We start from the raw sequence: 27,048 nt of genomic DNA, 5'->3' as shown, positions 1-27,048 counted from the left end.
AAATCGATTCCTAATTGGAATAAATAAGCTACCCGTATGCTATGCACAAAATGGCTAAGTATAATTGTTGATGTATTTTTTTGCTAGTGTGTCAATTCCATGTTGATATGTAAAAGTGCCCTTGTCTCCTATCTGCTGAATAAAGGTTGAAATTTGAAGTCATGCGATAATATATCTGAAATACAATACATATTATTATGAATTTTGATAAATCAAGTATAATATGATTTATCAAAATTCATAGTTTATCCAAAATCTCGAATATTTGTCAGAAGCCACGCACTGTCAATTATTAATAGGTATTAGATTGATCTAAGATCTAAGTGAGCTTGACAAATAGCTACTTAGAATTTTTATAAATCATTAAACTTTAATGAGAATATTAGATTTTTGTCAATAGTTAGGTTCCTCATTTATCCAGTAACTATACTTCGTTTTTTTTAGCATTAGAAATTAGGTAAACAATCTTGATGTGTCTTTTAATTGAAAAACACATTTTAAAAATAAGTTACGGCAAATATGTAACAATTATGAATCTAATACGATCATTTATATTCTTCTGCTTTCATAAGTAATAGTTTTTGATTTTTAAAAAGCGTTATTCAATTAAAAGACATGCTAAGATCGCTTACCTTCTTGCAAGTTCTTTCTAATGCTAAAAAAACGAACTATTGAAGTAGATTGCGTTCTCGCCTCCAAAAAACGTGCCAAGCTCGAGAGATAGCTCGAAGCAGAATGATCCTTTCTAAATGTTACCGTCCAGAAAAAATTAAGCAGCTTTGATAGTTATGTATTTTACTCTTGCCTCTCATTCGGCAGTCTCGGCACATTTTCCTCCATCCTCCTTATCGAGTGAAGTAAAACTAGCCTATTAGACAATGAGTAGGTACTCGTAAATTCTATTTATTTACTTTTTAACAGCAACAGCACCCTACCTTTGCATTAAAATTCCTTGGATTCATCAATTATCGATAAAGGTGTTGCCAGCAATGAGTGCGACCAACTTTGTAAATTCATAATATAACTACGGAATTACATCTATTCTGTATCCATGAACCATAATCATGTTTCATATGAAATGAAGAAAGGAACTCAGCTTTAGTTGAGCTGAGTTAAGCCAATAATAAGTTTTATTTTTATAAATATTATTGATTGTGTATTGTTATAATTTCAATAAACATAAAACTAAAGTGTAAGAGGTCTTTAAACGATGACGTACGTAAATATTTTTTTTACAGGCAACTGACGTGCGATAAGGGAATGTCATGTCAAGTCAAATGTCATTTTGATAAAAATCCACAATATTCACGATTTTCGACTTTATTCCGAGCCTACAACAAACTCTCATCGTAAATCTGCTAGTTCTACGTGACATTTAGAACGTACACCATGGCTGGTATGTATTTTTTTTATTAAAAAATTAAGCATGTAAAAGTTATGGACTAAACTATGCGTAAAAGTTTTCTTCTACCAAATAAAAGTTGTTCTAGATAAGTCTATGTTATGATCGGTATAATTTTTCATGATTTTAGTTGGAATCCTAGTCCCCGCTTAACCTTTGATCGCTACGAAACAGTATAAATTAGTTACCAATAAGCGTTGGTACTAAGAGGTCTGAGGCCACATACATACAGGCTTAATACAGGGTTTTTCTCATTTGCATGTCACAAAATAGGTCTTATTGCCGCCAATTTTAAGGTTATATTTTGTATGTTTTCTAGTAATGTTAACAAGTAACTGTTAATTGATGTAATAGTGGACATAACCAGTTTATTAAGATAATATTAAGTCATTGATTACTTAACTCGTTGATAAGAAACTTTAGAGCCTATTACCATTTAATGGAAAGAGGGCCATTAAGATTATATGGGGCTATTTGCAATAAAATTGTGAGAAACTATTTTCAAGCCTGAACCATATTATCATATCATATACAATCAGAAAAATAAAACAAAGGTGGTATATTTGGATCCCCATTATAGGAAAAATACATTTTTTTAAACACTTTTGTTGGACACTCTAACGTCATCGAAAACGATGAGGAGGAGGACTATATAAATGTATTCATATTTCTATTTTGACATTATGTGTGGCATGGACAACATATACATACATCAACATACATATCAACATACATGTTAAAACTGTAGAAAATGTAACAAAAATAAACTACTACTTTGAAAAATCTCGTATCTTACAATGCTACTCTGTATGCATCTTATATAGGGTCATTGCGCTAGTTTCTGTCTGGCTCTAGTTTTCGTCCACATGACGAAATTTGAATATAACCTTCATTGCTGCACAAATTTGAACTTATTGCAATCCTTAATATCTAAACAATTTATCTAGAAATAAAAATGTAATTTTGCTAGTAGTAGAGTGACGGCACCAATCATGGACATGTTAAGCGCACTAAATTAGAATTTCGTTTAAAAATGGGATGTTTTTTGACGATACAAAAATGGTGATTTTTTTTTCGCCACTTAAATACATGAGGAACATTTAAACAAAACCATAAATTCTGTATGTTTAATACATAATTAATAAAAAATATATAAATTGAAATTTACGAAATCACCATTGATGGACATCAAAAATTCAGTAATGGACACCCAGTCATGGACATGGACCCAATTATGAACATCCATTAATGGACACTTTTGTATTGAACACATAAATGAAACAAATGATGTCACAAATCAACTTTTATTAACGCTATTTGAACTTTCATTTAGATTTCTAAGTTATACTATAAGAGTTTTAGTCCGGTTGCCGGCTGCATGAAACAAACCTGATCAAAAAATAGAATGTACCTACCCTGTAGAGGTACCTGACATTTAGTACCGTCCAACGCACTTGGTCGGCCTAGGCTTAACCTGGCAGATTTTGTACAAATGGCGAAAACGTTGGACCAAAAAAACATAAAAAAAATACCTCATCGAAAAATAGAATGAAACTTGTATGGTAGGGACCTGACTTTGGGGACAGTAAAAAAAAAGTGGTCGGCCTCATCTTAGCCTGGCAGTTTTTGCAGTCCGACCAGATTTATTGGACCACATGACAGCTACAATTTACCTCATCGAAAAATAGAAAATAGAATTGTTGACGTATGTCTTGGTCGGCCTCACCTTAACCTGGCAGCTTTTGCAGTCCGACCAAATTTATAAAAAAAAAACATGAAAAAGACCTATCGAAAAATCGTATGAAACTTGTATGGTACGATAGCTGCCTTTGAGGACAGTAAAAAAAAATGGTCGGCCAAATCCTGTATTGGCCGGCCGATTGGCGATTGGGTCGATCAAATTTGTGGTACCACGTGAGAGCTACAATTTACCTCATCAAGAAATAGAATTGGCAGTTTTTGCTGCCAGGCTACGAGTTTTTGCAGTCCAACCAAATTTGTGGTACCACGTGACAGCTACAATTTACCTTGTCGAAAAATAGGATGAAAAAAACGGATTATAATAGCTAAAATAAACCTGTTGACGTATGGCTTGGTCGGGCTCACCTTAGCCGGGCAGTTTTTGCAGTCCGACCAAATTTGTGGTACCACGTGACAGCTACAATCCCTACAATTTACCTCATCGAAAAATAGAATGAAACAAACAGATTATAATAGCTAAAATAAACCTGTTGACGTGTCTTGGTCGGCCTCACCATAACCAGTCAGTTTTTGCAGTCCGACCACAGTTATAAAAAAAACATCAAAAAAATCTTATCGAAAAATCGTATGAAACTTGTATGTTACGATAGCTGCCTTTGCGGACAGTAAAAGTAAAGTGGTCGGCCAAATCCTGTGTTGGCAGGATCCTGTGTCCGACCAATTTTGTGGTACCACGTGAGAGCTACAATTTACTTCATCAAAAAATAGAATGATACAACTGATTATAATAGCTAAAATAAACCTGTTGACGTATGGCTTGGTCGGCCTCACCGTAGCCTGGCAGTTTTTGCAGTCCAACCAAATTTGTGGTACCACGTGACAGCTACAATTTACCTTGTCGAAAAATAGGATGAATAAAAACGGATTATAATAGCTAAAAAAAACCTGTTGACGTATGGCTTGGTCGGCCTCACCGTAGCCTGGCAGATTTTGCAGTCCGACCAAATTTGTGGTACCACGTGACAGCTATTATTTGCCTCATCGAAAAATAGGATGAATAAAAAACGGATTATAATAGCAAAATAAACCTGTTGACGTATGGCTTGGTCGGCCTCGCCTTACCCTGGCAGTTTTTGCAGTCCGACCACATTTATCCATCCATCTAAGACAAAACAAAGAGCCCAATTATGGACAACTAAAAATCCCAGTTATGGACATCGTCCATTATTGGAAAATAAAGAGCAATCACAAAATCAACCCAACTCAAATGTTTAGTGCAATAAATTAAATAATTTAACACAATAAACTAAAAAAGTAATAAAAAGCTTAAGCTTGGACACTTGTCCATTACTGAATTTCATAAAATATCGAATCCAGTAATGAACAAACCCCACAAAAAACTTATTGCTGTGATTGGACATATTCAACTTAGCTCAATTTACTTGCAATATAGTATTATTCAGTAAAAATAACATCAAATCTCATTACAACATAACACAAGATAACAGCATGCACAAATATGTACTCACCTCCTTAACGATTTCAACAACAATAACGGATTTTTATGACCACCGCCCGCAACGAGATTTCACTTCGCAGCCATCTTAGAACAAAACGGCTGATTTTGGTGACATGTGTCAAAATGACAGCTCAAACGTCTATTGGTTATGCTTTACTGTTGCCAGTTGAAAAATGTTGGGACAGTTGCTTAAAAAATTCGATCAACGTAAAAAATGTCCATAATTGGTGCCGTGTCCATTACTGGTGCCGTCACCCTATATTATAAATGAAATGTACTATTTGCTTATCCACCAATTGGACGGAAACAGATACCGGACGATAAACTGACGCAATTACCCTAAACATCGTTGAAACATTTTTAGATAATTTCTTTTATTTCATTTTCTAATGTAATGAAACACTCTATACTAAAAAAATACATAATACAAATTTGCAATGTTAAAATTAAATCTAGAAATAGTATGATAATGATAAGATAATATCTCTAAACATCACTTGATAACATAAAACTGTGAGATAACACAGAGCAATAATATTACTGGGCCAAGCCTGATATGAACGTGAATAAGTTACAAGTTCTGCACAATTGAGTCGCTTAACTTCAAACTCGGGTAAATCCATCTGTCAGATTACGCCATTTTTGTATTATGTTATGAGATATTTGCTGAGAGGGCCGAATGGATTTACCCGAATTTGAAGTTAAGCGACACAATTGTTACTTAATGTTAGGTATTTTTGACTAAATCAGTTTATTTTTTCGAACTGTCAAAACGATTATACTACAATCTAGACACGCGGCAGCGTGTCAAGCCAAGTTCAAGCAAAGGAACTGGCTAGCCAGCGCCAAGTGTAATATTACACGAACCACTTGGTGCCACTTTTGACCCTTCTATAACTCAAAACATCTTTAACGTAAACACATAAAACTACGTGTGTTTAATTATATCCATAAGGACATCTAGAAGCCCAAATTTCATGAAGCTAGCTCAAACGGTTATAAAGATATGAAGGTCAAAAAGTCGTAAATTTTAAGACTGACTGACATACCTATAGTACCTAAACCTAACCTACTTCCAGATGACCTAGAAGGATGAAATTTGGAATCCAGCTCAGTTATTGTGTGAAAGCGTAGGAAAAAATCTAAAAATTAAAAAAAGTTATAAAATAGGGGGGGTCCCCATACAAAAAAACCATTTTTTATTGTGACTGACATATAAGTACCTAAACCTAACCTACTTCCAGATGACCTAGAAGGATGAAATTTGGAATCCAGCTCGGTTATGGTGTGAAAGCGTAGGAAAAAATCTAAAAATTAAAAAAAGTTATAAAATAGGGGGGGTCCCCATACAAAAAAACCATTTTTTATTGTGACTGACATATAAGTACCTAAACCTAACCTACTTCCAGATGACCTAGAAGGATGAAATTTGGAATCCAGCTCAGTTATTGTGTGAAAGCGTAGGAAAAAATCTAAAAATAAAAAAAAGTTATAAAATAGGGGGGGTCCCCATACAAAAAAAACATTTTTTATTGTGACTGACATATAAGTACCTAAACCTAACCTACTTCCAGATGACCTAGAAGGATGAAATTTGGAATCCAGCTCGGTTATTGTGTGTAAGCGTAGGAAAAAATCTAAAAACAAAAAAAAGTTAATAAATAGGGGGGGTCCCCATACAAATTTCTTTTTTATTGTGACTGACATATAGTACCTAAACCTAACCTACTTCCAGATGACCTAGAAGGATGAAATTTAGAAACCAGCTCGGTAATTGTGTGTAAGCGTAGGAAAAAATCTAAAAATAAAAAAAAAGTTAAAAAATAGGGGGGGGGGGTCCCCATACAAAAAACCTGTAATACGCGCTAAACAACCGGCCAACGGTGTGTCGTTGGCGGCGCGCGGCACCACATAATTAATACAAAGAACAGAAGTAAAAAACATGCAGCGGAAACACAAGAAAAAACATTAAATCTATGCCCTATGCCCTATGGTTGACTGGTAGAGAATGCCTATACCGGCATTAAGTCCGCCTGTTGTACTTTTTGTATGTGCAATAAAGTTTAAAATAAATAAATAAATCTCAATACCTGCCTAGTTTTCTTTACAAAAAGTATTGATATCCCATCAAAAACATAAATGTAAAAAAGGAGAGCCAAGTTCAATACAAAAATTATGCTTGGCTGTGGGGTTCGCCGTAAAAATAATGGAGATCTAAATGAGTGCCAAGTTCTATGCAAAATCCAAATATGTATTTATAGGAACAAAATAACATTATAAACAAGTATTAAACTCTATTTCTTTGCTTTATTGGATACCTATAACAATTGCTGTTATTTAAAAAAAATGTGAGATCTTAAAGTAGGTTAGATTTGGCTTGGCCAGTTTTTATCAGAATTACAAAATATATATGTTGAATAACTTTATAAAATGACTGATGTAATGAAAACTGGCCAAGTCAAATCTAACCTGCTTTAAGATCTCACTTTTTTTTTAAATAACAGCAATTGTTATAGGTATCCAATAAAGCAAAGAAATAGAGTTTAATACTTGTTTATAATGTTATTTTGTTCCTATAAATACATATTTGGATTTTGCATAGAACTTGGCACTCATTTAGATCTCCATTATTTTTACGGCGAACCCCACAGCCAAGCATAATTTTTGTATTGAACTTGGCTCTCCTTTTTTACATTTATGTTTTTGATGGGATAGAATTTATATGAAACACTAGCATGTGACGTCACAATCAAATTACCTACTCTTTATAGTTTTATACGGGTTTTAAATTAGAAATTGTGTCTAAAAATAACTGCTGTCTACGTTTCTCTATTAATCTTCTGGTGCTGTTTTTTCTTGCATGGTGTAAAATAATTAATTTTAAATACCAACCCCGAAATTGCGAAAAAAAATTGCCTGTTTCATACATTTTGGCTAGCTCTTTTCATGGGAGGGTACATTTTTTTTCGCGATTTCGGGGTTGGTCCCATAGTAAAAGTTGCTCAGTATAATAAAGTACATATAAAAACAATTACAAAAATACATAACAATTTTGTGTAGTCGATGGTACCTATTTACTAGTACGTCGTATCTATGAATATATTATTTTTACTACCCTGATAAATATTACGTCACATTATGTCAAGTTTATCTTTTGAAGCCTTGAACCTAAATTATTATACGTACCTATGTTCTAATGTAAACCATGATAACACCATATGCGTAATAAAATATTACGTTACAAGTGCGAAAAGTAGGAAATTCGCAACTAGTGGCCATAAATTGAAACACGACTGAAGTTAAATCGGCTCGAGTTGCGAATTACCTTTTTGCACGTGTATCGTACAACGTTTTACAGTACGTATGGTGCTACTTTACTGCCCTAGTGTAGTAATAGCCACAATACGTGCCTATGTCGAAATTTTAAAGGGCTATACTGCCCTGCTAAGCCAAGGAGTCCTATCTCAAAAGAAATTTCATTGCTAACTTATACTTTAGTTTCTATTACTGAGAATTCCATTTTAAAAATAATTTATTTTTGAGATAGCGCTATTCGGTCTAGGAGGGCACATAATATATACATACATATAGGTACTGTAAAATGTACCTACCATGTATGTGTTTGTATGATTTATGATATGCATGTATTGCATGTACAGTCACCTGCAATAATATGTTACTCTTCGAAGGCCGCAAAAATATGTGACACGCTCTTACGGCTTCATAAATAAGATCGTGTCAGATATTTTTGCGGCCTTCGTTGTGTAACATATTATTGCAGGTGACTGTACCATCAGCCATAAAAGTGCATGGCGACTTTATCAATGAATTCATTCATAGTAGGGTGTTCGACTATTAGTCAAATCAGTTTCTTTTTTCGAACTGTCAAAACGATTTTGCTACTATGGAATTTATATGAAACACTAGCATGTGACGTGACGATCAAATTACCTACTCTTTATAGTTTTATACGGGTTTTAAAATAGAAATTGTGTCTAAAAAATAAAAATAACTGCTGTCTACGTTTCTCTATTAATCTTCTGGTGCTTTATTTCATGCATGATGTATATAGTCAGACCGAGAAAAGTCTGTGCAGTGATTTCGATAGCCCACGCAGTGCAAGTGTCATTTTAAACATCAAACTTCTATGAAATTATGACGGGTAAATAACACTTGCACTGCGTGGGCTATCAAAATCGCTGCAGACTTTTCTTGGTGTAACTCTACCCTATTTCTCAATGCAATTTCGCAGCTCACTGTACAAATGCCGTGAATTTATTTAATTTAACTTATCAAAGAGGCTGGTGGATGTGACTGGGGACCGTAGGGCTGGCAGCTTCCTCGCGCATAAGCATTGCAATTCAGCGAGGTAATGCTGCCAGCGTATACGGCACCTTGCCGAGGGGCGCATGGGCGCCGCCAGGATTACTTTCAGGGAGGTGCATATGTGTAATAGAAGCACTCGATGCCGTCATTTAAGTACGTGTCAATGTTATTTATTAACAATACTTAATATGCAATTTTATTCAAACAATAACATAATAATGCTGGCGCAGTCAGGTAAAAAATATATATTTTGTATTTTTTCCTACGTGTTTTCTTTCCTGCCAGGGGGGTGCAAGTGCACCCCCTTGCACCCCGCTGCCGGCGCCCATGGAGGGGTGACTTTTTTATTGTAGTTTAGGTTTAGGGATGTTTTATTTTTATTAATTTAGAATAGTTAGGTACTTTTAGTTTATAAGTTTTGTACAATATTTATATTTATTTGCTTAAGGTTTCAATAAATACATATTCAATTCAAACTATGTAATTGTTTTCAGGTCCCAACCCCTACAGTAACCTCCTACGTACGGTGGAGATCCATGGCAAGACATACAAGTATTACGACTTGGCCTCCTTCGGTGATAAATACAGTAAGTTAATAGTTTATCGTAATTTCTAGAGATGCCACGAATATTCGGCAACTATTCGGTATTCGGCCACTTTGCCATTCGGGATTCGGCTAAATGTTGCCTACAAATTCATTATTATTTATTGTTATTAATTTTTGTTGACTTTTGTTGAGTACTACATTTCCTGCTACCCGAAGGTTGTTTGGAAGAGATCGCTTTTTAGCGATAAGACCGCCCGTTGTTACCTGGTTCTTATTATTCCGTTAAAATTTCTTTGTAGTTTTACATGTATGTAAAATGTATAATTATTGGTGCAATAAAGAATATTTACTTACTTATTCGGCCGAATACCGAATATCTGTTTCAACTACCTAAAATAAAAAGAAAAAATACACGAAAAAAATACCAAAAACTGGGTATATTTAATATTTAAAAAGCATTCTTGGAAAGTAGTTAAATACGAAGGCACGTTTTGGAGCATTTGTTGATTACAAAATATTTTATTTTTATCGTGGGTCTGATTTGATTGACTCTAATTAATTATTAATTAATTCTGACATTGAATAATTTTACGGTTTAGACTCACTTGTTTAAAAACGAAACAAGTGTTTGTCTAAAAACAAGTGAGTCTGAACCGTAAAATTATTCAATGTTAGTATGTCTCACAACAGTTTAAATTCGATTAATTAATTCTGTTCAACATAAAAATATATCTTACCAAACGTTGTGCTTTGAAGGCAAAACCGTTTTGATAGTAATTGTGACTCAAAATGTTCGCACGTCATGCCGAATATTCGGTCACCGAATATTCGGTATTCGGCCAAGAGAGGGGCCGAATATTCGGTATTCGGCCAAGAGAGGGGCCGAATATTCGGCATTCGGCCAAATTCACTATTCGGGGCATCTCTAGTAATTATTTTTTTCAGTTGTAGCCACAACACAGACAACTTATCTTGTCGATAAGCGCTCATATAATTAAATCGGCTACGCAATATGTAAATCGAACGGTCACCTTACACACCTCCGCGGACACCTAATTGTTTTAACGTGATGACGTCATTAAATAACGTGTACTTTAACCTCTAGCCGCCCAGAGACCTATAAAAAGGTCTCTTGTTTCATTCTAATTTGAACTTTGTGTTGACAAAATAAGATTTCATTTTGCTTGGCAAGGTTTGAAGTATGGGCTGCTAGAGGTTAAGACGAAACAGGAGCTGAGTTTAAAATTTTTTAGGTAAATATACCCGTCTCGCTAACGGAAGCGGCTCCTAAAACTAGTGCGATAAGGGCAAGGCGAAAAATCCCGCGTAAAAATCTCAAAAATCGAGGTTTGTACTCGACTGTTTCCTCCTCCAAAACTTAACCAATCCTAACCACACTTGGAAATCTAAATAATTATGTAATTATCTGTGTCGGACCGTTTTGCTTTTTTGGCTAATTGATATCAGTTGTGAATACTACGCCTCATTGCGGCGTAGTCAATTAGACCATTTTGGCTATTTATGAAGGGCTCTAGCGCCTTAAAAAACAAAAATATCAAAAAAAGCAAAACGGTCCGACACAGATATTGACCAGGGTGCCCCTTAATACGCCTAACATTAATTGGCATAATATGAATTCGTATAACAGTTTTGGCATAACATAATTGTGCATAACATTGAACAGGCATAATATTAAAAAAGCATAACATTTATTGCGCATAATAATGAATCCGCATAATTTAAATATGCATAACATTATTAACTATAACATTATTTGGCACAAACTGAATTAGCCTAATTTAATAAAGCAAGAGAATTAAATGGATCAGGGCAAAACCAACTCGGTTAGGTCAGGTTCACAAGGCTAAGGCAGGATCGAGCGAAACAAAGCGAAGCTTTTCTAACAAATAATAATCTTTTTGCTGTAAAAAATTATTAAGGCGTAGTAACTGTACTAAGTTCGTGTTTTTTTTAGTAATTTTTGTTTTCTTTTTAGGTTTTAGAAATAATTATCATATTTAGATTTTTTGGGAATTTTTTTTAAAGTGCATTTTAGACCTATTGTAGTGTTTTTTTTTATCGAGCAAAAGTCATAAACTCAGGATTTGAATCGCTGAAGTCCCTAGAGAAAGACCGCAAGGTTGCTGATTAAATTTTTGGCAACCGTATTGTGATATTTGAGGTCTAAAAAAGCGCTACATTTAATTAAAACTTCGTTCTCTAAACCTACTGAACATTAATTCGAGCCGCTCTGTCTATATTTTTATTTATTTGCCTTTTATATTTATACTATTCAATAATTATGCAAAATAACTTTATGCTTATTATATTTATGATATTTATCCCAAGTCATCGTTATGATAATGTATGTTATGCGCATTAACATTATGCGTACTTAGTTATGCGGAATAACGTTATGCGATTTAGAAATTATGCGTAACATACGTTATGCCAAATTGAATTAGGAGAACTACGTTATGCGAATTAATATAGACCCATATTGACCATATTAATCTGTGTTGAAAAAATCATTGCTCAAGCATCAAAACCCACGGAGGGAACAGTCGAGTACGTTTGTATGCAGAAATGACCACTCCTGTTGGCTCTTAATGTACAATACTAATTACGAATTATATACTTCAATAGATATTCTGAAGTAAATAAAGCAATCAGAACTTTGTGGGTGTGTAACAAATTAAACTAGATACTTTTTTTTTATTAATATGAATGGGCTTACTCATGGCGACAGACTATAGCCGAGGCGTAGACGTGGCCTACGATGGAGCGAGCTCGCCCAGAAGGTGCCTGTTCACTCTTGATTTGAAGATTGCCGGGTTATAAGAGCACGGAAATATAGACGCCGGCAAGGAATTCAATTCCTTGGCAGTGCGCATAAGGAAAGTAGAAGTAAAGCGCTTCGTGCGAATTGAACTATACCACAGATTATATAATAGTTCTTACGAACAGATACTTTTCTCTCAAACAAAACGCAAATACCTACCGTTTTGATACCTACACAAAAATACAATGGAGTGACCTTCAACGCGCCGCTCCCCGCACCGCGCGCACCGGCACACCGCTAGGGTTGCTGACGCTTAGAAATGATAAATAAATACCTACTTAAACAGCGGAGTGGAATAAAAGGAAAGCTAAATCTTAAATTATACCTAATATTCCGATTATGCGTGTTTGCGAAATAGTCATTTCAAAAGGTCATATGTCCCTGCAGTAACCGCAGTGTTTACGCCGTTTTATAAACCGCGCAATAATCCCAGCAGGAATTATTTTAAAACTTCGTGTAATTTAAAACCAGATAGAGATTAATGTTACACAATAAAGAAAAATAATATAAACCCCATGAATACAGGTAATTAATTATAAGTTAACCAGAGCAAAAATGCACTAGGCACTTTCCGGTGTAAAGCTTACTGTCGTTAAACTAAACATTTACCAAAATAAATTAAAAATATGCTACCTATTTCAAATAGATAGATATCTAAAACTATACATTTGTCATACATAATAAACATTACATGTTTAATTAAAGAAATTCAATAGTAGGTAGGTACCTACTACGTAGCTTGTAACTATCGTAAAAAATGACAGTGCGGCGCGCGGTGACGTGCGTACGTGAGCGCGTGTGGCAACCAACTGGCTTGCTTTTCTACCGTGAACGGGAGCGGATTCGTAGGTATTAAACCGAGCTCGCGCGGAGAGTTCCATAGGCCTGACTATACATTAATTTTGTATTTTTCTGCATGTGCAATGGAGTTTAAATAAATAAATTTAGGGTTACAAAAAAATGACCAATAGTATTAAGAACTATGTAGAGTTGTAGACTTGGGGTTAAAGGAGGGTAAAAGTTTTGAAAAATAATTTTTAAGAAAAAAAAACCGACTTCTATGGGGGCCGGTGAAAGATTATTGTAGATGGTACACTATGTAGAAAAGGAGGTAAAACCACCCACTTTTTTACTAGCATTTCGCTTCTGTAAGGGTCGTAGTTCTAGCCTAACCTAACCCACTTCTCTGATAGCAGTTCAGTTCTGTGAGGATCGCAGTTCAAACCTAACCTAACCCACTTAACGGTCCATGCGGTGCGGTGTACGGGGGTTTAAGCGGGAGGGGCTAGTAAGATTGGCATCATCATACTTATATACTTACACTTTTTATGGTAGGTAATCATAGTGGTTTATTTAGTTAAGGTATCCTAGTGGTTTTCCGGGTCAAGGTCCGGGTCCGAGTCCGGGTCTGAGTCCGGGTCCGAGTCCGGGTCCGAGCCCGGGTTCGAGTCCAGGTCCGGGTCCGGGTCCGAACCGGATCCGGGTATGAGTCCGGTTCTGGGTCCGAGTCCGGGACCCAGTCCAAGTCAAAATCGAAATTCGTAATCACCAAATGTGTACTATGCGTTGTTGAAGAGTTCTATTCTGGTCATCATCAGCAGTTCCATTTCATCAAATGCGACAGTTTTTAATGTAAATGCTCGATTTTATGATGAAAATACAAAAAAAATCTATGCGTATGCCTTTAATATTTGAGGAGTTCCCTCGATTCCTTATGGATCCCATCATCAGAACTCGAGCTTGACAAAAATGTGGCTTAAAAACTTAACTTGCTTAACAAACATAACGAAGAGGAAAAATCGCCAAACGTGAACTATGCGTCGTTGAAGAGTTCTGTTCTGATCATCATCAGCAGTTCGACTTCATCAAATGCGACAGTTTTTAATGAAAATGCTTAATTTTCTGATGTAAATACAAAAATCTCTATACGCATGCCTTTAAGATTTGAGGAGTTCTCTCGATTCCTCATGGATCCCATCATCAGAACTCGAGCTTGACAAAAATGTGCATTAAAAACTGAACTTTCTTAACAAACATAACGAAGAGGACAAATCGCAAACCGTGAACTATGCGTCGTTGAGGAGTTCCGTTCTGATCATCATCAGCAGTTCCACTTCATCAAATGTCACTCTTTTGGATGTATACGAGTATGCTTGATTTGATGATAAAAACCCAAAAATCACTATATGTATGCCTTTAACATTTGAGCAGTTCCCTCGATTCCTCATGGAACCCATCATCAGAACTGGGTTTTGACAGAAACGGGACCAATCTGTATGCATATACATTCAATCAAAAAAATAATTTTCAAAATCGGTCCAGTAATGACGGAGATATGAAGTAACAAACATAAAAAATAAAAAAAATAAAAAAAATAAAGAAAATAAAAAACATACAACCGAATTGATAACCTCCTCCTTTGGGATTTGGAAGTCGGTTAAAAACGAGTACGTCGTCTTGTTTTAATTTCGTAAATTTTGTAATTGCCTCTAAGAGTTGGAAAATCTACTTGAATATTGCAACCTAAATATCTCTTGATTGTATCTTTTTGTATTGTTTTGTTGCTGAAATTATTAAAACTATTTTTTTTTACAGACCGCCTCCCATACAGCATCAGAGTGCTGCTCGAGTCATGTGTGCGCAACTGCGACAACTTCCAAGTGTTAGAGAAGGATGTCAACAACGTGCTAGAGTGGGAGAAAAACCAGGCCGTGGAAGGGGGAGTAGAGATCGCTTTCAAACCCGCCAGGGTGATATTGCAGGTAGGTTTTGAACCTTAACGTGTTGATATAAGATTTAATTTAGATGGTACATCAACACGCACAATATTCGAGACAGTCTGAAAATCTTGCAAGTATTTCTTAAGGTGTATTTTTAGGGTTCCGTACCCAAAGGGTAAAACGGGACCCTATTACTAAGACTTCGCTGTCCGTCCGTCCGTCCGTCTGTCACCAGGCTGTATCTCACGAACCGTGATAGCTAGACAGTTGAAATTTTCACAGATGATGTATTTCTGTTGCCGCTATAACAACAAATACTAAAAACAGAATAAAATAAAGATTTAAGTGGGGCTCCCATACAACAAACGTGATTTTTGACCAAAGTTAAGCAACGTCGGGAGGGGTCAGTACTTGGATGGGTGACCGTTTTCTTTTTGCTTTTTTTTGTTTTTTTTTTGCATTATGGTACGGAACCCTTCGTGCGCGAGTCCGACTCGCACTTGCCCGGTTTTTTTTAGTTTATATATCAACATATAGAGGGAAGTAAAGGGAATAGAAATCACTTTTAAAACCTCCAAGGTAATATTAAATTACATACTTGGCAGTGGCGGCGCGTCAAAAATATCCATAATTCCATAGGCAAGCCAGGGCTAATTAGGCTTACATATTTCCTTTACAACTCTGCTCAAACGTCCAAAAACATGCAAGCCGGTGGGAATCGGCTTTTATGGACGCGCCGCCACTGATACTTGGTCAAGTAAATCTTGTCAGTAGAAATAGGCGGCAAATTTAAAAAATGTAGGCGCGAAGGGTTATCGTTCATATAAAATGCGAATTTCGCGCCTTTTTCTACTGACAAGTTTTGCTTGACCAAGTATAGTTTGTATATTACAAAACAGCGTGTTTTTAAACATCTTATTTTAATTGTAATGATAAAATATAGGGATAGCGTGTATTTTGGTAATAACCAATTTTAATTAAATCTGAAGTAGAACGGACGATGTTTCAGCTGTTGTTTCCTTTTTAGGGTTCCCTACCCAAAGGGTAAAAACAGGACCCTATTACTAAGACTCCGCTGTCCACCTGTCCGTCTGTCTGTCACCAGGCTGTATCTCATGAACCGTGATAGCCAGGCAGTTGAAATTTTCACAGATGACGTATTTCTGTCGCCGCTATAACAACAAATACTTAAAACAGAATATAATAAATATTTAAGTGGGGCTCGCATACAACAAACGTGAATTCTCTGCCGTTTTTTGCGTAATGGTACGGAACCCTTCGTGCGCGAGGCCGACTCGCACTTGGCCGGCCGGCCTTTTTTGCTTCAAAGTAATAAAACATCTGATAGCCATTTTTTGACAAAAACCCATATTTTTTTTGTTGCAGGACCTAACAGGGGTGCCAGCGGTGGTAGATTTCGCGGCGATGCGCGCCGCTGTGCGCGAGCTCGGTGGCAACCCTGACAAGATCAACCCCATCTGCCCCGCAGACTTAGTCATCGACCATTCAGTGCAGGTCGACTTCGCTAGGACGTGAGTGATCCTTCTGTGTCTTTCATTATCCGTCCTTTTCTTTCGCTTTTTCTGTCACACTCAGAGTGCAACAGAAGAGCGAGAAATATGAGCGAAAATTGTGGTAATAAATTACATAGGTTAATTCGCCAGTAACTGGCCACTGTTATTAATTGGGCACCCTAAACTAAAAATGAATTCTATTCACATATAAACAGAATTCATTTTAGTACAAGGTTTCAATAACTGGCCAGCCTTCAACAACTAGCCGCCTTATACTAAAATTAATTCTGTTTATAGGTGAATAGAATTCATTTTTACAAGCTTTTATTTAGTTTCACCTGACCGTTGTCTGTCTGTCTGTCTGTGTGTAATCAAATCGTGCAAGTTAAATTTGATCCACTTCCCGGTTTCCGATTGAGCTGAAATTTTGCATACAAACGTAAGTCGGGTGACAATGCAATATTATGATACCATCGAGCTGATCTGATGGTAGAGACAGGAGGTGGCCATAGGAACTCTGTGATGAAACAACGCAACCTAATTGTGTTAGTGTTAGTGGTTTTTAGTTTAGGGTGGCCAATTATTAACAGTGGCCAGTTATTAGCGAATTACCGTATTAATTACATATTTATTTTCAGACCTGATGCTTTGAACAAGAACCAGGAATTGGAATTCGAAAGAAACAAGGAAAGATTCCAGTTTTTAAAGGTGAGATTTTTGTCTTAACTGCGTCATACTCGGCAATTTGGTTCACGTCTCTTCTGTGGACATATCCACAGTTAAAGAAAAAAGCACGAACGTATATTTTTGTAATACGTTCCGCCGTGAGCTGATAGTTCTTAAATTCATAAATATACTGATTTTCTGGCCATAATATGTAGATTTCGTACATGTCAGATCCTTCACTGCAAACTAGATACGAAAAAATAATTTTTAATACAGTTGCTCAAAAAGTGCAACCTTACGTAGCTGTTTAGCGTGCGGAAAGTTGGTTATCTCGAACTAGTGCTTTTTACTTTTCCAATTTTTTTAAATTTATACTTGTTCCAATTCACGACTACTTATTGATGAGTGTTAATATTAGTTTCCTTTAAACGTCGTAATCAGCATAAAAACCTACCGTTAATGTAAGAATACGAAAAATATTACATATTTCATATTTAATTACTTACCTCTTCGTCATTATAACACGTTTATTTTTTAATATTCAATATTGAAAATTCCGTTCTTAATAAGTTGACTGAATGGAACGGAATAGCTGTCAAACGCCCATAGATATAATATACTTAAAGACGACGTCTAACCGAGCTGTCACTGTTACCACTTTTGTTTAGTGTACGATTAACAATGTTTTTCTTATTTTTTCGCAACTGTATTAAAAAACGTCGTTCGATACACGTGCGGAAATGTCATTCTTCACTCGTCCCGAGTCTTGCCACTCGCCTGCGGCTCGTGGCAAGATATCTCGGTACTCGTGAAGTAATGACATACCTTCCGCACTAGCATCGAAATGTACTATTTTTATACAATGCTTAAAAAATTCATAAAAAAAACCGGTCAAGTGCGAGTCGGACTCGCGCACGAAGGGTTCCGTACCATAAAGCAAAAAAAGCAAAAAAAAGGGTCACCCATCCAAGTACTGACCACTCCCGACGTTGCTTAACTTTGGTCAAAAATCACGTTTGTTGTATGGGAGCCCCATTTAAATCTTTATTTTATTCTGTTTTTAGTATTTGTTGTTATAGCGGCAACAGAAATACATCATCTGTGAAAATTTCAACTGTCTAGCTATCACGGTTCGTGCGATACAGCCTGGTGACAGACGGACGGACGGACGGACGGACGGACAGCGAAGTCTTAGTAATAGGGTCCCGTTTTACTTTTTGGGTACGGAACCCTAAAAATAAGTATTCATTTCTTTCAAAATCCGGTTGACCAAAACGGAGATAAAAGATTGAAGAACCGATAACCTTATAATTCTATCTGAAGTGTAAAACAGGAGATCCGATTCAAAACTTGTCAAAAATCGATGAAAACCTCGGGTTTACGTTAAACTCCTCGGAGTAATTAACAACGGAGACGCCATGTCTAAAATTTTCGGTACAAAATAGTCTGCCGTTTTTTGCGGGGGAGGGGTACATCAAATGTATAGGTACGTCATGTCAGATAAACGTCAGTCCATACATATGGTTGACCATTGGCCGCCTATTTTCGACAGAGGGGAATGCCTGTTAATGGCGCCTCCATTGTTAATTACTCCGAGTTAAACTCACATAACTAAATTAAATTTCGCGTTTCCCGGTAGACCCTTGTTAACAAACCGCCTTGATGCATCAATGTCATATTTTATTGTCTGTGAAAACTCGTCAAAAAACAGGACCCCTATTCGACAAGCGACGTTTGACGTATCGTGTTGATCTCCCGTTGATGTGGGAAAAATCATAAGTTCTCGAATACGTACAATGTCAAAATTTGACATTAACAATCCACAGTTAGGGTGACAAGCAAACCAAACCGAACCACCCTTAGTTTAAAGTTGAGTTTTGGTTGTACCAAATGATATTATCCACCGTTGATGGAATCAACACACAGTATGCAATAAAATCAACTGTTGATTTGACGTGGATGCGAAATCTGACAGTTGCACATGTCGAATTTGGCCCCAGTTTAAGCCACAATATGTATGCATAGACTACAAAAAGATGTATGTATGTTACTCTATGCCATAGAGTCTATGGTTAATACTAGAGGCGCTAGTGCTGCACTCTGGCGGCAGAACATTGCAGTAATACCCCATATTTAAAAGCGTATTTCTGTTACAGTGGGGTGCGCAAGCTTTTGACAACATGTTGATCGTCCCACCAGGATCTGGCATCGTCCACCAGGTTAGTCAAGTATTTTTTATAACTAACTAACTATTTTGGCTCAGCGATCCAAAGAGATTCTTGGCCTCCGAAACGAGAGCGCGCCTCCTGTCCCGATCCTGCGCAACTTCCTGCCAGTTACTGACGCGAAGCTGAAGCAGATCCGCCGCCACACTGTCTTCCCAGCGGTACCTGGGCCGACCCACCGGACGGCTACCAGTCGGTCGTCCCAGGAACGCCTTCTTGACAGCCCGATCCTCTCCCATTCTGAGTAGTTTTTATACCTTTAAAAAAATGAAATATTCATATGTACATTCACCTGCAATAATATCGTCGGGTGACAAGCAAAAGTCAGTAAGTAACACGGTTTATTGTCCAATAATTTCAATGGTGTTAGTTAATGACTTTTGCTTGTCACCCGACGATATGTTAGTCTTTGAATGCAGTCAAGCTTAACACTATTTAGTTATAACAAAATTGTTCCATAAATAACTAGACATAAGATTAATTTGCAATGCCTTACCAGGGTGCCATGTGTTCTAAAAACCGGGCAAGTGCGAGTTGGACTCGCGCACGAAGGGTTCCGTACCATAATGCAAAAAAAAAGCAAAAACAACGGTCACCCATCCAAGTCCTGACCCCGCCCGACGTTGCTTAACTTCGGTCAAAAATCACGTTTGTTGTATGACTTGTATGGGAGCCCCACTTAAATCTTTATTTTATTCTGTTTTTAGTATTTGTTGTTATAGCGGCAACAGAAATACATCATCTGTGAAAATTTCAACTGTCTAGCTATCACGGTTCGTGACATACAGCCTGGTGACAGACGGACGGACGGACGGACGGACGGACGGACAGCAGAGTCTTAGTAATAGGGTCCCGTTTTACCCTTTGGGTACGGAACCCTAAAAATGATTATTGTAATAACTTTATTATGTACCATGGTTCGCAATAAAGGATTCTATTCTATTCTATTCAAAATAATAATACAGTGTGGAAAGATAAGTCGGGCCCTGGAGGGAAACTACCTTAATTCCTTAAGCAGGCTCATTTTACTTAAATGAGACATTCCTTTATTTTTAATAAGAAACAAAACTGCACTCAAGGTATTTTTCTTTTTTTCTTCAATTTGGCTTGTCTCAAAAAATCTTGAGTACTAAATATTAGATTTTATGGATATTTTGTACGACATTAATAGTTATTAACTGTATCGACTTGTAGAATAAAATTGCGAGTTTTTATTTTTTGGAATTTTTAGTTAGTTCGAATCCCGGGCTAGGCAAGCGAGTTTTGTAAATGTTTGAATGCAGTTTTGTTTCTTTTTAAAAATAAAGGAATGTCTCCTTTAAGTAAAATGAGCGAGCTTAAGGACTTAAGGTAGTTTTCCTCCAGGGCCCGACTTATCTTTCCACACTGTATGTGACGCGCTCTTATGGCACTACAAAAAAAAATGGTGTCAGATAGTTTTAGCTGTGCAGATTTTTGCTGTCTTCGTTGTGACGTATTACTGCAGGTGACTGTACATACCATAAATACACTGAAATAATGTGTGCATATTTTATGTATTCATGAAATGTTTTAATATTAAATAATTTATTTCAAGGTGAATTTGGAATACTTGGCCCGCGTGGTATTCTCCAAAGATATGCTGCACCCAGACTCCGTCGTCGGCACCGACAGTCACACAACTATGATTAACGGACTTGGTGTTGTCGGCTGGGGTGTTGGAGGTGAGATTCTTAAATACTAATACTTTTGTCGGCACCGACAAAAGTTGATACCGTCATGGCCTTGATTTGGTAGGGCATTTACATTTAACTTGTACTTTAAAGCGCGACGGAAGTCGTGTTTCAGTAACGTCTAACCGTTAAATTCCTGAGAAAATGTATGGGATTTGACATTGACTGTTAGTTTTGTAACGATTGCTAACCGGCCGTTAAAGGGCACAGTTAAGTGAAAATGCCCTGTATCGTGGGCTGGGGCGTAGGGGGTGAGATTTAGAAAAACTTACATATTGGTCGGCACCGACAAAATTTTATTGCATTACGGTTTTGGTTTTTTCGGTTGAAGCGTAGGAGGTAACTTTCTGATTTTTATTGTATTTTTAGCACGCCAAGTACCATTTGGTGTTTTGTGTTTTATTGATAAAAATAAATGTAGGTAGGTATATTAGGTTTTTTTTATCAATTCAATCTTAACTAAGTAAACTTGAGTAAAAGTTATTAATAGGGTTGAATTTTTTTTAAATATATTTGGTCATTAATTTAAAGGATATTTAAATTTATACTGTTTTCTTAGAAATAATAATTTTCTTTCAGTTTCTTAGGAGATTTCATGAATTTTGTATTATTTCCCCAGGTATCGAAGCAGAGGCAGTAATGTTGGGTCAGGCCATAAGTATGCTGCTGCCGAAAGTGGTCGGATACCGCCTCATCGGGGAACTGAACCCACTGACCACCTCCACCGACCTTGTGCTCACCATCACCAAGGTAAGTAATAATTTAGAGCAGCGGTCGGCAGCCAGCGGCCCGCGGGCCGCATGGGGCCCGCGAACCTCTCACTTGCGGCCCGAGAGCCGCCTTGCCTATTTTGTATGTAATAGTGACAAACGACTATGTCTCATAAAGTCATAAATATTAACAAAGTACGGCCCGCATCACCTCCGTTAACTACTATTTGGCCCTTGGCTGCTAAAAGGTTGTCGACCGCTGATTTAGAGGGTTAAGGGCGCGTCATCGTGAACCCTGTTGGAATGCACGAATGTTGTTGAAAGATATAGGCCCCGTGCATGAACTATAGGGGGCAGCATAGGAGCCGTCAGGTTTTTGGCGCGAGGCGTAAATGTTTCTTTTATGCTTCCGATGTAGCGCACAAGATGGCAGAACATACTATGCACAAGGAAACGTACCGACGAGAACGATAGATGGTAGCACTTGTTTTGGCAGTCAGCAATACCAAATGGGGTCATCCATTAATTACGTCACACCAATTTCTAGGTTTTTTGACCCCTTCCCCCCCCTTGTCACACTTGGTCACATTTGGCAAACCCCTCCCGCCCTAGTGTGACGTCACATTTTTTCTACGAAATCGCCAAATCGAATTAAGTAAATACCTAAGTATTATTAATATTTTATCAAAATATTTTTGACGATATAAATATTAGTAATTTTATAACCCAAAACCTCTTAGGAAAGAAAATTAAACGATTAAAAACTATTTTCGTTTTGAAAACTTGTTATTTAAATGTACAGCGAACTAAATAATTTAAATAAATTTTCGGTTACTGATGAAGTTTAAGTGACGTCACAAAGTTTGTGTCTTCCCCCTCCCCCATGTCACAATATGTCACATTTTCTTGACCGCCTCCCTCCCCCTAAACGTGTGACGTAATTAATGGATGACCCCAATTACGAGTAGCACGATTAATATGCTGGCTTACTGTCACAGAATAAATAATAGTACAAGGTACAGAAGGTTCACTCTCTAATAAAACGGATCTATTACGAGAGATACAAGCGCTACTACTACTGCTAGCTTCGAGCAACACGGAAGGGAGGCGGCATTCCCACTATTTCCCCTCTGCCGAGGTACAAGATTAGCACGTCAATCTAATCTAGCGCGGGTAATAAAACTAGTTGCACGATTTTTCACTAGACCGAGTCCAGACGCGCGCGTGAACACTGCTGCACAAAAATGCCTGTTTGCTCGGTTTTTTGTTATAAAAAGAGGTCGGGGACATCAAATTTACAAAATGAAAGTGTTACATTTCACATGTAATATTTTTTTTACATATCATACGTTTAATTACATTTAAATACAATTATTATATTTTAGTCTCAAGTAATTGTTGGATTTATCGATTATGCTCGCTCAGTACAAATTGCGGATCGGTTGAGCGACAAATCCGACTTCTCATCTCTCAGAATACAATGACATACTTCAACGAAAATGTGTTAGTGTGCGTGTTGTGATTGTGACACTAGTCACTTGTCCGTACACAAAAAGAGATCGAGGTTTGCAAGATTTGTCTTTGACGTGTGTCATTTTCTATGTATTTGTGTCGTCATTCCAGAGGGCCTACCGTGAACCACGTTCGACCCATAGTCCCACGTTCCCGTACCCACGTTCGTGCCATAGAGAGGCAACACGTCGAACGTGGTTCGCGGTAGGGCCTTTGATTGGATTTTGTATGTAAGTGTGTGAGAAGTGCGACTGTGTGCACCTTCCCCCCGCGAAAAATGGCAGAATGATTTGTACGGTGAGATATCGCTTGGGCCCCTCCCTTCCGACGTGTCGGAAGCCGGTGTTGCTCGAAGACTGCTAGACACCAAAATTGGTGTGGGCCGCATGCACTTGTAGCGAGGCGACAAAATCGCGCAGTGAGCCACGCGTACTGTCTCTGTACTGTCTCATTCCTCATTCGGGTAGTCGTGAAAAATCGTTTTTTACTGTTCAAAATCTTCTTATATCCTCTTCTTGATCGGGACACTCTTGACACAGCGGTCGTGGTCATCATTGGAAGTCTCCCTTTGTAACACGTTTGACGGCTCGCCTCCACTCCTCCCTGACGGCTGCGCGTTTAGCGCATTCGTGCAAGGGGCCGTCCATTGCTGCCTTTATTTGGTCCGTCCACACGTCCGTCTTATATCCTAAACTGATTCTAATTGTATTCACGTTCCAGCACCTCCGCTCTCTCGGCGTGGTCGGCAAATTCGTCGAGTTCTTCGGCCCCGGCGTGTCGGCCCTCAGCATCGCGGACCGAGCCACCGTAGCCAACATGTGTCCTGAGTTCGGGGCCACCGTGGCGCACTTCCCGGTTGACGCTAGATCACTGCAGTACCTAGCGCAGACTAGTAAGTACAATACTGGAGTAGGGAGGATATGGGGTTTCTGGACCAGATTAGTTATCTCTCCCCGCGGGGCGAGGGGGGCAGGGGAGGGGGGGAGATAGATACCTAATCTGGTCCACAAACCCCGTATCCTCCCTACTTACTGGTGTCTCCGCCTTAAGCAGCGCAGAGTCATCGTAGCCAACATGTGTCCGGAGTTCGGGGCCACCGTGGCGCACTTCCCGGTTGATGCTAGATCACTGCAGTACCTAGCGCAGACTAGTAAGTACAATACTGGAGTAGGGAGGATTTGGGGTTTCTGGACCAGATTATCTATCTCCCCCCTCCCTCTGCCCCCCCCCCCCCCGCGGAGGGAGATAGATGCTTAATCTTGTCCAGAAACCCCGTATCCTTCCTACTTACTGGTGTCTTCGCCTTAAGCAGCGCAGAGTCACCGTAGCCAACATGTGTCCGGAGTTCGGGGCCAGCGTGGCTCGCTTCCCGGTTGACGCTACAGGCGCTACCTAGCGCAGACAAGTAAGTACAATATTCCCGGTTGACACTCGCTCGCTGAAGTACTTGGCTATTAGTAGAAGCAGTTTTTATTTATGTTTGCGTCGATTTGCTCTGAAATCTTGTAAAAAAAAATCAGGTTGTGTATTTAAACTATAGGGAAGATTTTTGCCCACGAAAATCAGTAAATGATTTCTGTAATCAAGAACCATACATCTTTTCTTTCTCTCATATTATTATTTATATCCTTATAGATTCATTATTTTTACTTTACCGGGAAAAGGGGGAAATTACATAAAACGGACAAAACAAAAATAAAAATGTTATGTACAAAGGCGAACTTATCCCTAAAAGGGATCTCTTCCAGCTAACCTTTAATTATATTTATTTTTTAACAGACCGCACTCAAGAGAAGATCGACATCATAGAGGCGTACCTGCGAGCCACCAACCAGTTCAGGGACTACAATGACCCCTCACAGGACCCCATCTTCTCTGAGGTACTTGAATTGGGTATTTAAAAAAAATACAATGGCCGGGTATTACCTGCCTTGTATTTATAAATAGCCTCGCTTTGCTCGTCCTTTCAGCTCAAGCCACTATTTAAATTACATATTAAGGTGGTTCGCTTTCCATACAAAAAAAACAATTGCGTTATATTAAGTAATTACACACTATTACTACATAAATATGTGCGTAGCTATCTACTTTTGAATGTTTATTTGCGCTAAATTGAAAGTAGAACTTTTTTTTATACAGAAATCACGCAAAAAAACGTTTTATTTTTTTATCATTGTAACACCAAAATAACGTTTTATGCATGATTTTTGAATGAAACAAAGTTTTACTATCAATTTTGCCAAATAAATATTTGAAAGTAGACAAATGCAGTACAGTATTTATGTAGTAAATAGTGTGTAATTACTTAATATAATGCAATTATTATTTGTATGGAAAGCGAACCTCCTTAACCTGATTAATTATGGATTCCAGATAGTCGAGCTGGACCTGTCCACCGTCGTGACGTCAGTTAGCGGCCCCAAGCGGCCGCAGGACCGCGTCTCTGTCTCTAACATGAAGAAGGACTTCCAGGAGTGCCTCAGCAACAAGGTATGTGATCTAAATAAAATTATAATAATTAAAAAAAAACATTTGAAGACAGTTTTATATAGACCAATCTTGAAACTAAGCAAAGATTATACTATGAGTACATACCGTAAAATAGGGTGAGTAGGGACGAAATCGAAGGTCAAACCCGGATTAAAGTTTATTTTTATATGTGGCAACATGATTTTATATACAAATAAAGTGTTCCGGATGTATGAATATTAGTTTGTCAATGATAATTTCTTGTTTCATTTCATAACTTTAGAGATAAACACGAAATATCAGGATATCCCAGCTCACCCCGTAGTTGGGATGACGAGGGATTTCCTACTAAGGTGAGTTTTGAATATTGTTGGATCGACACTTTGGGATTATGAACATTATAATAGCTTGATTATCAAAAATCGCTCGATAGTGTTACGGTCACGCAAAGGTCACATGAGGCTACTTTCACTTCATTTTTGACATCGCGTAGGTAGAACGTATAAGTTGGACTGTAGATAAAATCTAGAACAATTGTTTGCTACAAACCCAGTGACAGAATTACAACATGTCTACTGCGGATGTGGCAACCATTTTTCTACGATTCACTCCTCCATCATATTTGTGGTGATGTAGTCTTCCAACACATTCCTCCATCATATCTTGTAATCACGTAATTTTCAAAATTTCTCCTCCATCATATCTTGTAATCACGTAATTTTAAAAAATTTCTCCTCCATCATATCTTGTAATCACGTAATTTTCCAATTTACTCCTCCATCATATTTGTAATGGCGTAGTCTTCCATCACATAACTTATCATATTCCTGTTTCTTTAAATGATACATAAATGTAAATCTTCCTTTGTATTGTAAAATTTATTTATTATACAAAAGGTTAATGGTATACAAAAAATCATACAAAAATAACTTAAATATATCTAAATATTAAAATGTTTTAATCTAAAAGACCTCGGCGAGTTGTACCGGGTGCAAAGGTGCCCATGACTATTGTTGTTGCCCATTATCCGACCGATCTGACATTTTTGTGATGATGTAGTCTTCTTAATAGTGAGCACCATTAATTCAGTGATAGACGGTAACATATCTGCTGAAAAAATGGTAGCCACCATTCTGAAGAATTTGACCACTGAAAAGTGTTAAAATTAAAAAAAAAACACAAA

The 27,048-nt window shown here is 37.5% G+C and overlaps 1 protein-coding gene across 1 annotated transcript in view; it reads left to right on the top strand.

Moving 5' to 3' along the window:
• The first annotated feature begins 1,270 nt into the window (after nucleotides 1-1,270).
• LOC134677578 (cytoplasmic aconitate hydratase-like) overlaps nucleotides 1,271-27,048 on the top strand; it is a 56,868-nt gene continuing 31,090 nt past the window's right edge. Inside the window, exons 1-11 of the mRNA XM_063536056.1 lie at nucleotides 1,271-1,396; nucleotides 9,443-9,535; nucleotides 14,933-15,099; nucleotides 16,444-16,589; nucleotides 17,210-17,279; nucleotides 19,394-19,456; nucleotides 21,039-21,165; nucleotides 21,794-21,924; nucleotides 24,117-24,288; nucleotides 25,176-25,276; nucleotides 25,770-25,886. Of these exons, the coding sequence (XP_063392126.1) occupies nucleotides 1,390-1,396; nucleotides 9,443-9,535; nucleotides 14,933-15,099; nucleotides 16,444-16,589; nucleotides 17,210-17,279; nucleotides 19,394-19,456; nucleotides 21,039-21,165; nucleotides 21,794-21,924; nucleotides 24,117-24,288; nucleotides 25,176-25,276; nucleotides 25,770-25,886 (1,194 nt within the window). The 5' untranslated portion in view covers nucleotides 1,271-1,389. The remainder of the gene's footprint in view (nucleotides 1,397-9,442; nucleotides 9,536-14,932; nucleotides 15,100-16,443; nucleotides 16,590-17,209; nucleotides 17,280-19,393; nucleotides 19,457-21,038; nucleotides 21,166-21,793; nucleotides 21,925-24,116; nucleotides 24,289-25,175; nucleotides 25,277-25,769; nucleotides 25,887-27,048) is intronic.

This window comes from Cydia fagiglandana, chromosome 26, assembly GCF_963556715.1.
Source record: "Cydia fagiglandana chromosome 26, ilCydFagi1.1, whole genome shotgun sequence".
Taxonomy (NCBI): domain Eukaryota; kingdom Metazoa; phylum Arthropoda; class Insecta; order Lepidoptera; family Tortricidae; genus Cydia; species Cydia fagiglandana.
Note: the sequence above shows the minus strand (reverse complement) of the source record. Positions and strands in the feature narration are given on the sequence as shown.